Source organism: Thunnus maccoyii, chromosome 5 (genome assembly GCF_910596095.1).
Source record: "Thunnus maccoyii chromosome 5, fThuMac1.1, whole genome shotgun sequence".
Taxonomy (NCBI): domain Eukaryota; kingdom Metazoa; phylum Chordata; class Actinopteri; order Scombriformes; family Scombridae; genus Thunnus; species Thunnus maccoyii.
This window is the reverse complement of record NC_056537.1, coordinates 34,912,245-34,929,282: the sequence shown is the minus strand read 5'-3', so window position 1 is coordinate 34,929,282 and position 17,038 is coordinate 34,912,245. Positions and strand designations below refer to the sequence as shown.

Sequence of the window (17,038 nt, the reverse complement as noted above, 5' to 3'; positions counted from 1 at the left end):
TGGTCTCCTGAGTTTAATTTTCTCCTTTTTCTTTACGTCAAGCTACATACAGTATTGTAAGTCCAAACAAACTTTATGTTGAAATTATTTTGTTTAGTAACTTACTTAGTAACTTGAAGTATAGTTTCGTTTCGACTGGCAAAGTTATTTTAGTAAGAAATTTAGTCAGTCAAGGAGACTTCAAAGTAAACGACCTGCTCTTCCACGGACCAAGACATCTTCAAGATGCTGTTCCCAGAGACAACCAAATCAACTTGTTTTTGTCTTCCCCATCTAACACTTCAACCCTGTGGTGATTCGACGAATCACCTGAAGAAAACTGTTAACCCAACTCTGTCTTACAGCTCCTGCAACACTCATGAGTGGAAAACATTCGCTGGGAAGCTGCAGCTTAAAAGCTGATCTCTCAGCTACAAAGCTGACTAACACACTGTCCTGGACACACGAGACAACCACTGAGTCATCACTGGTTCATCTGAGGACAATGCTACAACAAAAGTAGGATAAACAAACCTCAAAGAGTTGGTGTTGTTTAAACTGAAATTCTACAGTTAGCTAAATTTAAAAAAAAATTTAACTTCTATTTCTCTCTCAACCCAACCGGTCAAAGCAGATGGCCACACATTTAGAGTTGGGTTCTGCTTGAGGTTTCTACCCAATAAAGGGGAGTTTTTCCTTACCACTGTCGCCAAGTGCTTGCTCATGGGGGAATTGTTGGGTCTCTGTAAATTAAAGAGTACAGTCGAGACCTGCTCTATGTGAAAGTACCCTGAGATGACTTCTTGTGATTTGGCGCGATATAAATAAAATTGAACTGAATTGAGTTGAAAGTTGATTAGTCAGATTACCTATTTTTCCAGTGGGTTTTTCCAGTGAAAAAATGATATAATTATCATTATCATTATAAATAATAATAATAATATGTTTCTTGGTGTGAGTGTGTATGTAAGCACAGAGGAGCTATCAGGGAGAGTCGTTATAAGCGCAAGGAAAAGGATAATAAAAAATTAATAATGGTGATAATAATAACAACAAGTAAATAAATAAATAGGGAGAGGAACTGAAAAGGAACAAAGAAAGGAAAAAAGATAAATTTTAGAATTAAAAAAATAATTACATTGAATTTTCTTGGCAGGGGTGACTGGTGATGTCCCAGATACAACCACTTTATGACTTTCCTATTCACTCATCTCCCCCTCCTGTCTGTCAAACCGCACCCCGCCCGCGGGGGCGCCCCGGCCTGCCACCCCTCAAGGCAAAGCAAGGAAAGTGGGAAGAAAAGTGATACGGAGGGGAGGAAAAGGGAGAGAGGGAAAGAAGGAAAACAAAGAAAACAGGGGAAAAGAAAAAGGGAAAAGAAAAGATCTCCCAGGTAGAGCCAATTTATCCTATTTTCTTTGTGTGTTTACTGTTTGGTCTTTGCTTTGCTTTTCTTCTGAATTTAAGTTTGGATTTTTGCTTATTGCTGCGTGGGGCTGGGGTTTCCCCTTAGCTGCCTCCAAGCCCTGGGGACGAAGCTGACTGTTGGAGGAAGCACCCTGCCACCCCGCGCACTCACTCTGAACAGAGAGCCTGTTACTGTGGGGAAAAAGATTTTTTTCTCTTCCTCTTTCTTCTCTTTTCCTCCATCCCCTCCCATCCCCTCGCCCCCCAAAGGACAGCAGACCAGGGCACCCCAGCGAGGAAGAAAAAAATTATGTTGATCATAATTAACACAGATCTTCTATTTTCAACTAGATGGTGAATCAGAAAACAATAAAATATAAGACTTGGGAGTAATACACTTGTAAAATACAGTTGAATCTGCTATTTGTCCACTCTGGTATGAAACTGCAGTGATATAGCCCATCAGACCAGTCCAATCAATGACTGTTTTCCAATAATGAGGTGTGTTGGCTGGTAAAAGAACTCAGGAAGGCTAGTCTCATGTATCTTCACACATGGCTCCTTAGAGATCCTCCCTTGCTCCTCAGAGCAGAAATAAGCGCCTCATGATGGTGGACCAGAATGACTTCTGGGTCAAACAAGGAGTAAGGATCGAGGAGCAGTCTGATTGGGAAATTGAAAGGTATTCATAGGGTGCAGGTGCAGGTGTTTTCGCACATCATATGCCACTGATAGAGCAGGTACTACTGATACCTGCAGAGCAGGTTGTCCACTAATCAGGAGGTCAGAGGTTTGACTCCTGTCCACATGTCAAAGTGTCCTTGGGCAACATAGTCAACCCAAAATTGCTCCTGATAGTTGTGTGAGCACCATGCATAGTAGCTTGTGTGCGTGAATGTGAGTGAAATGGAGAAACACTGTAAAGTGCTTTGGATAAAAGTGCCATATAAAATGCCGGCCATTTACCATTTAGGATAAGAATATGAATATGTTCTTGTATGAGGCCCATTGTGTTCTTTCAGATAAGTTAGACTTAAGCCAAAATAGGGCCAAAGTCACATCTATTACTGAGATCCAGTAATAGAAGCACAGCAGAAGAATCCAAATCTATAGCAAGTAGAAAATCATTGACCACTTTTGTAAAAGCAGTTTTAGTCAAGTGACAAGCCCTGAACGAAGATCAAATCAGTTGAAATAGATTATTGTTTGATGGGTCGAAAGTTGCTGACACTATACTTAAAAAAACCCTCCTATGGGGGGTGGTTGTGTGTCTTCTCCGAGTTCGGGTCCCCTACCAGAGGCCTGGGAGTTTGAGGGTTCTGCGCAGTATCTTAGCTGTTCCTAGGACTGCGCTCTTCTGGACAGAGACCTCAGATGTTGTACCTGGAATCTGCTGGAGCCACTCCCCTAGTTTGTGGGTCACAGCCCCAAGTGCTCCCATTAACAATCACACCACTGTTGCCTTTACTCCCCACATCTTTTCTAGCTCCTCTTTTAGCCCTTGGTATTTTTTGAACTTCTCATGTTCCTTCTTCCTGATGTTGTTGTCGCGTGGGATCGCTACATCTATCACCACTGCCTTCTTCTGTCATTTGTCGATCAACACGATGTCCGGTTGGTTAGCCATCACCAGTTTGTCAGTCTGGATCTGGAAGTCCCACAGGATCTTAGCTCAGTCATTCTCAACCACCTTAGGAGGTGTCTTCCATTCTGACCTTGGGATTTCTGGCCCATACTCAGTGCAGACTATGCCAGCCACTTGGTTATGGTGTTCCATGTACACTGTTCCTGCCTGCATTTTACACCCTGCTATTATGTGCTGAACTGTCTCAGGAGTATCTTTGCACAGCCTGCACCTAGAGTCCTGTCTGGCGTGGTAGATCCCTGCCTCTATTGATCTTGTACTAAGTGCCTGTTCTTGTGCTGCTGTGCTGTCTTTCAGTCCGGCCTTGTATTGCTGGATCTTGGTTGTTTCGTCCTGGACAGTGGCTCTGACGCTCACCAGTCCTCGGCCTGCCTCGTTCCTTCAGCTGTCCTGAACATCTGCAATGCGGCCTTCTGGTAGTTCAACCCCCGCAGTTCTGATCATCTTCCCTCTTTTTGATACCATCCGACCACACTTATCACATCAGAATGAAAGGTCTCTTTGTTTCTTAGAGTCTTGAAACATGCGGTCAGCTGGTGAGACCCAACACAAGAAGGTCCTTGGTTTGAACCCTGGCCATTCCAGGTCCTTTCTGTGCAGCTTTTGCATGTTCTCTCCATGTTTGCATGGGTTTCCGCTGGGTGCTCCGGTTTCCATCAAAGACACGTATGTTAGGGTTAATACTCCTGTCAGTGCCCCTAACCAAGGCACTAGCAAAGGAACTTGCGTTGGTCCCCGGGCACTGCACTGTGGCTGCCCACTGCTCCTAGTTTGTTTGTGTTTATAGGATGGGTCAAATGCAGAGGATCAATTTCACCATGGGGATCTATAAAGTACTTCTTTTTTTTCTTGATCTACACATCAAAGGCTTGTTCAAGTAACTCAACTTGCAGCCAGTGTTCCCTTGTTATAAAAATGGCTGTGCCTCAAGTTTCCAGCAGAAACTAAGTTAGCTGGCATCAGAACTAAGTTAAAGTGTGAGACATCAAATTGTTATTCTAAGCAAATAGGGGCTTTCTCAGTGTCAAATCATGGCTAGACTAAAGGTTTCTAAGGAGGTAGTGCATGGAGGCAGACCAAAAGTGACAACACCATCAAATCAATATGTCAAGCTTAGCTCCCTGATAGATAGAAAATCAACTTCATCACAGATACAGTATATGCTAAATAAACAATGCAAGACTCCTATCAGCAAAAGTACTGTCAAATGCCTATGTAAAAAAAAGCACACATTCTCATCGCAAATTTGATGTACACATTGTCTATACATCTGGCCACATCTCTGAACTGGAGAACACTGGTTTCCAGTACATTTGACCTTACCACTAAAGCAACATACAGTATATTTTCATCAGTCTAGGCTGGATTTAATCACAAATATAAGACTGATTTAGTAATGATTCTCTTCTAATATCTTCTTCTGTCTTGTTGTGTGTCCAGTCATTCAGTTTGGTTTTGTCACATTATTCGTGGCATCCTTCCCTCTGGCTCCACTCTTTGCCCTGCTGAACAACATCATTGAAATACGACTTGATGCCAAGAAATTTGTGACTGAACTGCGAAGACCAGTGGCAGCTAGAGCCAAAGACATTGGTGGGTTATATTCAAAGTAGCTCTAGTAAAAAGGCATAAATGCATGAATGTATCCGATAGAAGAAGGAATACAGTTGGACTTTGGTGAAATCTTGTAAATGCTCCTGTAAACAAATTACTTTCAACCAACCAGCTACAAGAAATCATTTTCATTATCTTCACCGTGCAGGCAATAAATCATTCTTATAACTTATTTTTGTTATGTCTACAGGTATATGGTACAACATCCTAAGAGGGGTAGCAAAAGTGGCTGTCATCATTAATGTAAGTAAAATATGAATGTATTAATTTATGCTAATGTCTGTGCTTGAAAGTACAGGTATTCAAACTTTTTGGGGGGCTCTGTATTCCAGCACATTTGATTTCAAATAACGCAGTGACAAGCAGATAGTTTAATTTAAGGATTAGCTTTTATCAGTTTACAAAACAGGTGGCCACGGGGTGCCCAAGCTATGTTGGGGAGTCCAAAGAAGAAAACAATGTGTATGATTATTCAGTTAGTACAATAAAACACTAAAAGAACAAGACATACTAGTCAAAACAATGAATGAATGATCTGCAAGTCTATGAAGAAATTAATTCAATGGGGGAGCAAAATTATAAGCATATCTGAATCATATTGTAAATCATGCAATGTATCGCTCAAAATAAGCAATAAAGGGAAACAGGTAACAGAAACCAAATTAAGAAATCAAAACAAAAAATATATTTTGGCACTGTAAATTACATGTTTAATATGACAGTACAAATAGTAGAGAGCTCTTCACATGTCCAAAATAACCTATGAAAAACTTACACAACCTCGGAAAATGTAACCAGAAAATACCTAAAGATTGAGTGTAAAGAATTCATAAACAAGTTAAGTCAAACGCAAGTGGAAAAATGAACATTGGTCCACTAAATGGAGCTGCAGTGTCCTTGCTGCAGCTTAGCTCTCCCCACAACTGCCATTAAGTGAACAATAACAATACCCCCATTGTTTTAATTAAGAACGAGAGGGAATGAGAGACACGGACAGTACATGTCAGTATATATATGTCCAGATTAACAACTTAATATACTACACATTCTGAAATGGTCTAACCAACGTCCTGTCTGATCCAGATGTCTTTAATGTCACTTTAGTCCTGATAATAAATTATATATATAACCAAATACACTGCAAGCACATCAAGTATCTGAGTTAATACAAGACATGTGCAACATTTTTACAGAAACACACTGAGTCAGTATTGATGTGCAACTGTATTTCATTTGGATAAACAACACAGAAAACAATGATGATCAAAAGTACAGCTTTATGTAGATAATATAACAATTTGAATTTTAACTCTTTTAATTCTACCTGGTGCACTTTTCTCCAGTTTACATCCATAGACTGTTTCCATCAAGGCACTGCAGGCTAAAGCTGATGCTAATGCTAACTCCAGGATGTAAACAGCTTGAAGGGGCTGGTATATATACACAGGGGAGTAAATAAGAGAATGGGGGGTAGGTGCACAGATAGGTGTGGGGATCAGGTGACTGGGATAGGTGTGAAAATACTGAGGAAAACCAGCAAAAGTTGTAAAAATGTGCAAAATCACTGAACAGAAGTGACCTTCCTGACAATTTTTGGTGCCACCTCTTGAACCAAATACACTTGCTCTGTATACACTGAATTAACACTGTACACATTTAAAGCTACTGGCACAATAAAGAAATGGAAGAGAGAGTTAATTTTAAAGAAGAGCACAGAGCCATAGCTTTATCTGAAAAAACATTTTTAGAATGTTGCATGGCACTTTCCATCCTACATAGCTTTGATCATGTGCAAAGGTTATGAGTTCTCTGGATCAGTTGTTTTCAATTTCACTCTGACATTTTACAACATGATAAATGAGATAAATCTATATGGAAGCAACCACTCACAATGCCAGGGTAAATGAAAAAACTCTTCTAGTCTGTGGCAATAGACCCAACTAGCTTTTTCAGAGCTTTCAACAAATCTCAAAGTCTTTACCAGCAAATAGCACTAACATTCAGCGCTTAGTTAACGTGACAACACATGGTCATAAGTGGACGGAAATGGTAACCTCTCTCTCTGTTCAAAAATGGTCTCTGGCATCACATGTGATAGTGCTATTTGATTTGATTAGTCAGTTGCTATTTGAGTCAACTGACTCCTGGTCACTGACCTTTGACCTATTGCTAGTGGAGGCTATGAGAGATTTGCCTGGTGTTCACTGGTGGTCATTCAGTCTCTTGTCCCTGCTATTTCACCATTGCAGTCACACAGCTGTCACGTATGATGTCATATACCACTGTAGTTCTCTCAAGGAGAGTTGAGTCTTTAGGATGTGCCACCAGAGGTGATGGTTTGTAGTGAAAACTGATTCCCTGTAACTTGAACCATTAGTTATCATGTGACCAATGCTCCAGACTTAGGTCACAGGATGACATCTGATCCAGTTTCATTCACCGGTGAGGATTGTGAGATGTGGTTGAAAGCTCTAAAAATCTAGTAAATTGACTTTAGATTGAAATTATTTTTTCATACATATTTCCCAAGGTTTTATTCCATGTTTAATTGTAGCAGCAGAATTAAATATGTTTCAACACTCATCCTAATACCTCAGTTATTTGCACCATAATAATAACCACCTGTGTGGTTAATAATGTTGGGCCTCAGACCACGTACATTAGGCAAAAGCAGGCCTGCACACAGTCACAAAGCCTGATAACATAGAAAGGCACCAAGTCCAACACAAGGACTCCAAACCTTTAACCTCCATCATGCTCTGCTCAACTCACACCTAGGTGTGAAATCTGGCAGAGTCAAACCCTCAGTTCCCATTGGACGAGACCTGCCAGAATCACACGGGGATTTGTTCTTTGGTGTTTTCACCCTTTCCTCTCTACTAATTCCACTTGTGTGTACACACGCATTTGTTTTGATGCTCACACACACACACACACACACACACACACACACACACACACACACACACACACACACCTCTGTTGGGGCTGTATATTGTCTTGCTGTTTATAACCGCCAATGTTTACTGTTGCTTGTGTTTGATAGCTGTAGTTGTATGATAGATGTTGAAGTATTATTGATTTATGATTGATATTGCTGAAGTTAGTAAACTTTGTTGTGCAAGAGAAGTTTCCTGTGATTGTATGTATAGATACTGTAATAACAGCTTGGTGACAGGGTCAGTGCTTGAATTCAAACCTTCACTGTTCATCCTGTAATGTTAATATCTCTCTGAAGTCGACATTCTTGGATGAAAACCCCTTTTGAGACTGTTTTCACTGTTTGGTTATTGGTCCCTGACCTCAGGGTGTTGCCCCGTTATTGTTAATTCACATTAATAATTTTATTGATTTTTAATCGTTAATAATTATTAATTATTTATAATAACTAAACTTTCTCTAAACTGAGTCCCAACAATAAGGTCACATGAAAATCTTATGAGAGTCACTTTCTGCCGATACAGAGTCTGATTGATAAATATATTTTCATAGCAGCAGATTCATATGAATCTGGCACATTGAAATAACAGGTGTAGTCTTGTGACTTTGGCTATGTTCACACTAAATGGTGAAGCGTCCCAAATCCAATGTTTTTGCCTCCAAGTGTCTCAGATTGGATTTTTTACATTAGTGTGAACAGACCAGATCTGTTTTTTTTCATATCAGATCTGGCACTGCCACTTGCATATGTGGTCTTAGATCTGATTCATATCTGATCTCTAGCTATGCGACAGCTGTCAGAACAGACAGATCAAACTTCTTTTTTTTTTTTAACGTCTCACTTCTCTGTGTATGTGCATATTGCCTGTTGTAATCATTCAGAGTCGGTACCTCACAACCTGGTAAAAGTAGAAAAGTCACCCACTTGTTTTCATTCTCATCGTCTGTATTGTCTGCCGACCTCCACAACAAGTAATTCTGAATATGCATGCTAGCACAGCCATGCCTTCCATGTTTATGATGTGACTGTCACACAAATTACATTGTTATTATTAGGGATGCACGATATTATCGGCAAGTCATCGGTATCGGACGATAAAAGCTCTAAAATGAAATATCGGCATTGGCCATTTCTGCCGATTATGAGAGGCCGATTTATTGCCTTCTCCTCCACCACCTGACTGTGCTTCCCTCCACAGACTGTTTCACCCTGACGGTCCCGGTGCTTCCTCCACTTCACTTCACTTAAGATGCCTGTCAGACCCGCTGCTTCTTCCCACTTGAACCTAAATAACAAACCGGGGGAGGCTAGCAGAGGCTAGCTGGCTGTGCTTCCCTCCTGCTCAGCTAATGTTAGCCCTGGCTCTCTATGTGGATCCAACCAGAGCATCGAGCCCCGGTTTGTTATTTATGTCAGCTTGGGGAAGCAGGAGTGGACCCAAATGCAGAGGCCAGAATGCAGATTAAATGAAAAAATCTCCTTTAATCATGGATGGTCATGAATAGGCGAACAGAACTAGACGAAACAAAATGAATGATCCAACAAAGACTCAACTCAAAACCAGACCTTAAATACAGACTAAACTAATCAGGGAATGGGTTACAGGTGACGAGACACAAGGGCAGGCTGGTGAGTGATTGGCTGAGGGAAACACAGGAAGCAGGGCAGGGCTGATGAGACTGATACAGGGCAGGTGTGGGGAAGACACAGAGCAGAGCTGGGCTAACAAGGGTGAAGCAGGGCAGGTGAGGAGGAGTACATGAACACACAAGGGAAACACAGTAACAAAACCAAAACCCAAAAAACACAATACTCTAATACAACCCACACCAACCTGTCCAAGAGCCATCATGAACCCAAACTAACGTACACAACACACCAGGCTAAACAACAAAAGGCAGTCCAAACCCACTACCCAAGAAAACCCATATGACCCAAGGGACTACACAGAAGTGCAAACCAGGAGACCCCAAAAAACACAAGAACCAGGCAGGGTGTGACAATTTAGGTTCAAGTGGGAAGAAGCAGCGGGTCTGATGGGCAGCTTGAGTGAAGTGGAGCCTACAGAGGATGCACCGGGACCATCAGGGTGAAACAGTCTGTGGAGGAGCTCCTATGTTCGGCTACACAGATAGGAAACACTTAGGCTGACAGGATGTACCACTCTGTTTGCGGAAAAAAAATCTTTTTGGTTTATAACGACAGTTGGCAACCCGCGTATTAGGTGCATTACCACCACCTTCTGCTCCGGAGTGTGGACCAGAGATTAAATCCTACACATTAATCCTGTCTAATAAACTCAAAGAAAACTCTACTGCTCCACCAACTTGGCAGGTTCATTAAAGTTTTAAGGCTGAGCTCCTGAACTCCAGTCTTCCTAAATTCTTCATTCATATATTATCTTTCTTGATCATACTTAGTACAATCTATGCTTGCATGCATAATAGTCTCCTCAGCCAGCTGGAAAAAAATATGTGCATATATCGGTATCAGCATCGGCAATAGGCCACAGTGAGTTGGAAATATCGGCATATCAGATAACGGCAAAAAATCCGATATCGTGCATCCCTAGTTATTATTCTTGTACGCATGTGGCGCACATTTCAGGTAAATCTGTGCATGCGTGGCAGTTTAGGACCTCAATGTTATGTCAAAGTGACACCGATAAATGTCACTTACAAACATGAATGTGAACTATTAACAGAAAAAGATCGGATCTGACTAAAAAGTCAGAATTGTGCATTAAGGACTGTAATATATTAAACATATTGATATGGTATGAATAAATGTTTCATTGTAAAACACGACTCCTGTAATTGGAGTTGTTGGAAATACAGGCACACTCAGTCTACTCACAATCTTACAGCGGTGTTACAGGGTGGAGTTTCCTCCCACATTAATGATCTTTGGCTGAGAACAGAGAGCGGTTCACAGAGAGCACACAAACCCAACAACAGCCAAGTTTAATTAACATTAATTAGTTGGGGTGTGCAGCTCTCCCTCTCAGATGATTCAATCCGTATTTAGGTACATAGTCCACGATCCAATACAAAAATGATACAGCTATTGTATTTTTTTTAATAACGCTGTGTAGATTCATTTTCTCATTTCTTTCAGTGTGGGAATGTCATGGAATGAAGCAGGTGTGTGATTGGGAAATGTAGCGAGGCAGCAGGAGAGGGGTGGGTCGCACACACCACCACACACACACATACATATACACATAGAGAGGCTACAGGCACAGTGCATAGAGAGAAGGGACTTTGGGATGATTTGGGACAAGTTTTTTTTATCAGTTCTTTCAGAATTTTGTTGGGAATTTGTGTTGTTTATCAATGTAGCCAAATCTCTGACTCTTGTATCGGTTTTCCAATTTGTACCACTTCATCTTTTCGCCCCTATTAATTAGCAAAAGCTGATATGATCTGCTGATTTTGAAGTTTGTCATTTTACCTGGCGAAAGCAACAGTCAGTGCTGACTAAAAGTAAAAAGCTGCTACCTGAATGTTTTTTACACTGCTACTGTTTTCTGCCAATGAGAAAAAGAGAGAGATGGAGTTTAGCAAATCTATGTATTTTGCCGATCAGGATTCCAGAACTGAGCAATCCCTGCAATTTTAACCAATACTGATTCCTTTAAAATGTGCCCTTATCACCCCCATACAGATCCTTTGGCTCAGGACATCTCTAGATATCAATAGAGCAGCATTGTAAGCAGCAGACAGTTAAGCTGCTTTTAGCTTTCTATAAAGGGTTAAAAACCACTGAGATCTCACCTGATGTGTATGTTCCTCTATGTTATACCATGATGTTGTGGAGGGGTTGTCTTGTTTTACCAGTCACTTAATCATAGCACTTCTCTGCTTGGACAGTGTTGATCAGCTGGTGTGTGGGTATGCAGTAGTTTGGCTAACGTTCTTGCTCTTTGCTTGGAGAAAAATGTTCCATCTCTTACACATTTCCACTCAGGAGAGTTAGTATGAATTCTGTTTATGTTCAAGAGACAGAAGCCCTCTAGTGGCTGTAGTAATTACAACAGGAGCAAATGAGTCAAACAAAAGTCTGCTTAGGTAGGAGGCCAGGGTGGCTGGTTAGGTCAACAAAACATCAGACTTTAATACAGAAGATCGCTGTTGGTTTCGTGTTTCCAAGTGTGAGACAATACAGTTCTTAAACCCTGATCACGATTGTCTCCTAACCTTAACCATGGGGTTATTATTGTAACCATGACAACAAAGGTATCCTAACCTCAAGGAGGGCACTTACTTTAAACCAGACCATCATCTTTTCCTAAACCTAACCAAATGATTTTTGTGCCTAAACCTACCAGACATTAACCATAGTGTTGTCATGAAACATAAGAATTTTTAAATAGTGATTTTTAAACAGTTTTGGAAGGCATAGACAGGGGAGTCAGTTCAGAAAACACTTATTTGTGTTGTTCTGGAGTGCGTGAACTGGCAACTTATTTTTTCATTCACTTTGGAGGATTTGTTGGGAGTCCAAGGCAGCAGAGAATTCTACTCCTTGGGACTTTTTGCCAGTAGAAGTGGTGAAGCCTCTTGGATGAGTGATGAAACATCTTCAACTGTACTACTACAGTCCAGTGAACTGTTTAATTATATATTTTTATATTCTACATTGTCTTGTTTATGCATGCAATATGAAATGTTTATTCATATTAGTCTGATTCCCATTTTTGTCCTTAATCTCTCACTCCCACCCCTACCACCACCTACCCATCCACAATTCCTAGGCATTTGTCATCTCCTTCACCTCAGACTTCATCCCTCGGATGGTCTACCAGTACATGTACAGCCCTGATGGCTCCATGCATGGATTTGTCAACCATACTCTGTCCTATTTTAATGTCAGCCACTTCCAGGATGGCAAAGAACCCATGGATCCATTGCACCTTGGCTACCCAGTTGGGATCTGCAGGTGGGAAATCAATCAATTCACAGTTGTCAATTTCATGATAAAATCATGTTCAGCATTTTAAACATCAGTATCCCACCATTGTGTCTAACTTGTTATAATTAATCAAGTGAAATCAGTGTTGAACCACTCTGTAGCCTCTGTCTCATGACAAAGTAACTGTTAGGTTATAGGGACAGTTGTCTTGGACATGATTTTCCTTAGGTGCTATGCTTAAAGATTAGTGTTCAAAGATCCTGTGCAGCCATGAATAAGTTAATTTTTATTTATATAGCCCAATATGACGAATCTCAAATTTTCTCCTTGTAGTAAAAATTCGAGCTGTAGCATTCTGAACGATTTTCAGACTTTCTGTTCTAGCACAAGGCAGGCCTGAAAGGAAACTTACAATAAACAACAATAAACAAGTCTGGATGAAACAAAGGCACGTATTAGAGTCTGGACAGAAAAGACTGAATTTAATGCTAATCAAAAGTAACATCAATGTATTTGGCTGTCAGACTTTGCGAAATTGCACAGTTGTCAACAGTTGCTTTCAGCTATGATGGCTGCGTCGTATATCCTGCATCCATTTGGAGTGCTGTTTGTGCTTGTCCTAAAATTAATTAACGCTACACGTAGGTAAGATAAAATAAGCACATGAAGGGTAGGTGTAGTTTAGGGGCAGAATGGGGGTGTGACATGGTCAGGGTCAACAGCGAAATAACTTATAAGCAGAAAATTCTGCAGTGTGGGATTGGGATGTGCAATTGGGATGTGCTTGTGGGAGCTGCAAGCTGCTGGCTGCTGCTGCAAGCTGCTGCTCCAGCAGCAATTTTTAAAAATCTTGTAGTGCCACCTACAAGTGAAATTGTATCAAATGCTTTATAATTTTTCAGCATCCCTATCTGTACAACTTTGCTGAATTTGTTACCATCAGATATTGTATTTAAGAGATATGGAACATTATCAGTAGTATGGTGGTCTTCCACAAATGGCCACAAGGTGGGGCTATTGGTGCCATATTTGAATATGTTCAGCAACATGTCCACATTGGACACCTGTCCATGAAACAGGAATACTTTAGCACTTGCAGTTTTTGAGATATGAACTTTCAAATATTCCTCATTCCCCATCGACTTTCCGTTATAAATTTTAATATTTTAAAAAATTATATAAAATCACAGGAATATGCTAGACACAAGAATATCATAAATATCCTTTAAGACCTGAACATTTTGATATTTGAATGGTTTCTGTTGCTCAAAGTATGGAGGAGTTGACAGCTTGCAAAAAATGTACAGAAGAATAAGAATAACTAGAAATGCATTTCCTGTGAAAAATTTGTGCTGAAAGCTGAAAGAAAGCTGAGAGCAAAGCATTGCTGAAAATACTAAAGACTTGCTCAGAATCCCCATCTGTACAAATAGGATTTGATTACCATTCCTCCCACACACTGCTATTAGAAAATGTAATACTTTAAAAATGTATATAAAATCACTGAAACGTGTTACAATAAAGAAAAATACAAGCACACATCTGCTGAATGAGCTGCACAGTTTCACATTGGAATGGTTTTTATAGCACAAAGTAGCAAACTGCAAGGCACAATAAATAATAATAAAGAAAGAAAGAGCGAAGATAACTAAAGAGTTGAAGAAATTGTGAATGCATCAGCATTTAAAAATATGAATTCAAATTCTAATGACTGTGAAAAATTACAAAGGAAAGAAATGAGCTTTCTTTACAACAGGAATTCTTTCAAAGCATAATAGAGGTTTGTCAAAAAAATCTCTATTCACACATAAAGACTGTACTGTAGACTCCAACAGGATACCGGCCAACAATTAGCCATTAGTTAATTGAACCTCAATACACATGCTGCAAGTGATGCAGAATGGTGTCTGACAGAGAATGATCAAGACGAGGTCTTGAATGCAAAATAATCAGTATTTGGCTTATCAATAAATGTCAAAATCGAAAACCAAACCCAAAAATGTCTTTTTGTCTCTAAAGGTATAAGGACTACAGAGAACCTCCTTGGTCAACCACTCCATATGTGATCTCAAAGGAATTTTGGGTGGTGCTTGCTGTTCGATTGGCCTTTGTCATTGTTTTCCAGGTAAGGCAAAAAATGCAGTAGTAGGCAATATATAGTGGTCATATTTTTTTTTTTTTTTAGAAATACTATGGTGGTGAAATATCACATATCTTAATGAATATTTAACTGTAACTGTGGAATGTAAACACAAGGATTGATATACTTCTTGTTGTGGATATTTTGAGCGATGGTCAGCACCTCAGTGAAAAGCGGACACAAGCCTTTGATTTCTTAAAGCTGAAAATGTTTATTGAAGCACTTGATCAAGGAGAACTGAAATAGCGAACATCAAAGTCATCTGCAACTTGCATGCTGTCTCTTTCCATTCTGCCCTCTGAAAGTCTGACCCTTAGTTTTTAACCTAAGCAGATCAGCCTACAACATGAAAAATTAGTCTAATTAGTTCACTAGTTTCTAAACAAGGCACTGCATTTTACCTGTGTTATTTCAGGTCACGTTGCATGGAACTTCAGGTCACTGTCAGCACATTCTGGTTTGAATGTCTGATTGCATCTATAGAATCTACACATTCACCTATCTGTGTTGTCTAGGAAGGCCCTCTCCAACCTTGGTAACCATGGAAAAGCTGATTTACCCTTTATCAGAGAGGTTTCTGCTTTCCCCAAAACAGACAGAGAGGGTTCTGAAGTCTCAAGGAGAGGAGAGAATGTCTCCTTCCTGCTTAAGAATTACAGTGTGACCTCAAGGCCCAGGCTTGACCCAATGTAACCCAATTTGTAACCCCTAAAGATGGAAGATTCCATAACACTTTTTACACAGTAACTTTTTTAAATGACCTTTTAATCTATACACAAACATGCACACACAGTGTAAATGTTTTGGGCACTAAAAGTAAAGTTAGGATTCTTTCAAAAATAATTCCACAAATACAAGCTTCTTAAAAACAGAAAGAGACAACAAAAAGATTAAAAAAGGATGTAACCAAAAGTGTTAATGCAACAACTGTGGCTGACAACAAAACAAACACCACCCCTCCGGTTTCCGCTTAGGAGGAGCAAAGATACTACACACGAGGTGATGTCTCACTTCACTCTAAATCCAGACACCACAAACGGACAAAAAAACATATAAATGAGGCAGGAGTTTTTTTTTCCTTCCTGTGAATTTTGTTTTATTTTTTTCCAAAGCCTCTTTGGCCATTTCATGCCACTGGGCCCGGGGCTGAAGCCTCGGTAAGCCCATGCATTAAAATGGCGTTGATGCTGATTTCTCCTGGGAGGGCCAAATTCCTGGATGGGTCGGCCTGACCCAAAATGCTGGGACTGAGGCAGCTTTCAGTTTAGCTTGTTCAAGACAATTTGCTGTTAGCCTAACAAGCACGCTGTGGCTAAAACATTTTGGCGGTGGCTCGGACACTGTGGGCAAAGCAATTGAATAAAACTCTAATAATAATAAAACTCTGTAGAACACTGGCATGGATGTCTTCATATTTATCTAATAGGATACAATGTGTTAAAGTTGGTGACACACTGTGCAGTACATGAAGTGCACAAAGGGTGTTCCACGAGGGTCAGTGTTAGGTCCCTTATTATTTAGCCTATATATTAATGATCTCACGCAATAGTGTCATGATGTAAAACTACAAATGTATGCAGATGACACTGTTGTGTACACACATGCAATAACAGCTGAGTTAGTTGTTGCTAAGCTAACAATTGCATTGGAAAGGATCACACATTGGCTTGATCAATCATGTGTGAATCTGATTCACACATGATAAATCAAATTGAACACCCTGCAGAGGAGCCTGAGCCACATCTACCTTACCTGCCTTCACAGCTAGAGCTTTCATTCTTTTTTCAGGTGAAAGCTAAGGCTCTCGTCTTTTACGCAATCACGCTGTACGCTTGTGTCGGAAAATGATGACGCCATCATATCACATTACGTGCGAGTAATAAAACCGGGTAAAACGTAACAATGACGCGGGTTGGCGCGGTGGAGCGGAGTGGAGCAGAGTGGAGAAGCAGGTCAAAGTCAGAGAGATTGAGAGAAAGTTGAGAGATTCAGATTCAGATATTGAGAGAGTAAGTGTATTTTTGGAGCATATACGTGTCTTTTTTTGTCGTGATGGCGAAGAAAAGAAGGCTTTGGGGGTTTTGTTTGCGGGTGGTGACCAAACAGAAGAGGCACTTTCTTCTGATCTGGACTCCTTCAGTGAGGATGAAGACCATTTTGCTGAAGGCATCGATCCATATCAGGATATGTAAGTACATTTTTAGGGATTATTATTTGTTTATTTGTTTGTTTTTTACATTTTAGAGAGTTGTTTTTTGTGCTGTGTGCATGTGTGTATGGCGGGTGTGTGTGTTTTTTGCGGGTGTGTGTGATTTTCGCAGGTGAGGGAAGTTTCAGACTTTCTGCACAAAGCAGAATGTTTCTGCTTGTCAAAGGATTATATTTTCAAGTTCATCAT

General features: G+C 40.3%; 1 protein-coding gene across 1 annotated transcript in view; it reads left to right on the top strand.

The window, feature by feature from the left end:
- LOC121897579 (anoctamin-1-like) overlaps nt 1–17,038 on the top strand; it is a 165,777-nt gene that overhangs the window by 145,373 nt on the left and 3,366 nt on the right. The window contains exons 22-25 of the mRNA XM_042412150.1: nt 4,472–4,624; nt 4,836–4,888; nt 12,343–12,527; nt 14,520–14,625. Coding sequence (XP_042268084.1) covers nt 4,472–4,624; nt 4,836–4,888; nt 12,343–12,527; nt 14,520–14,625 — 497 coding nt within the window. The remainder of the gene's footprint in view (nt 1–4,471; nt 4,625–4,835; nt 4,889–12,342; nt 12,528–14,519; nt 14,626–17,038) is intronic.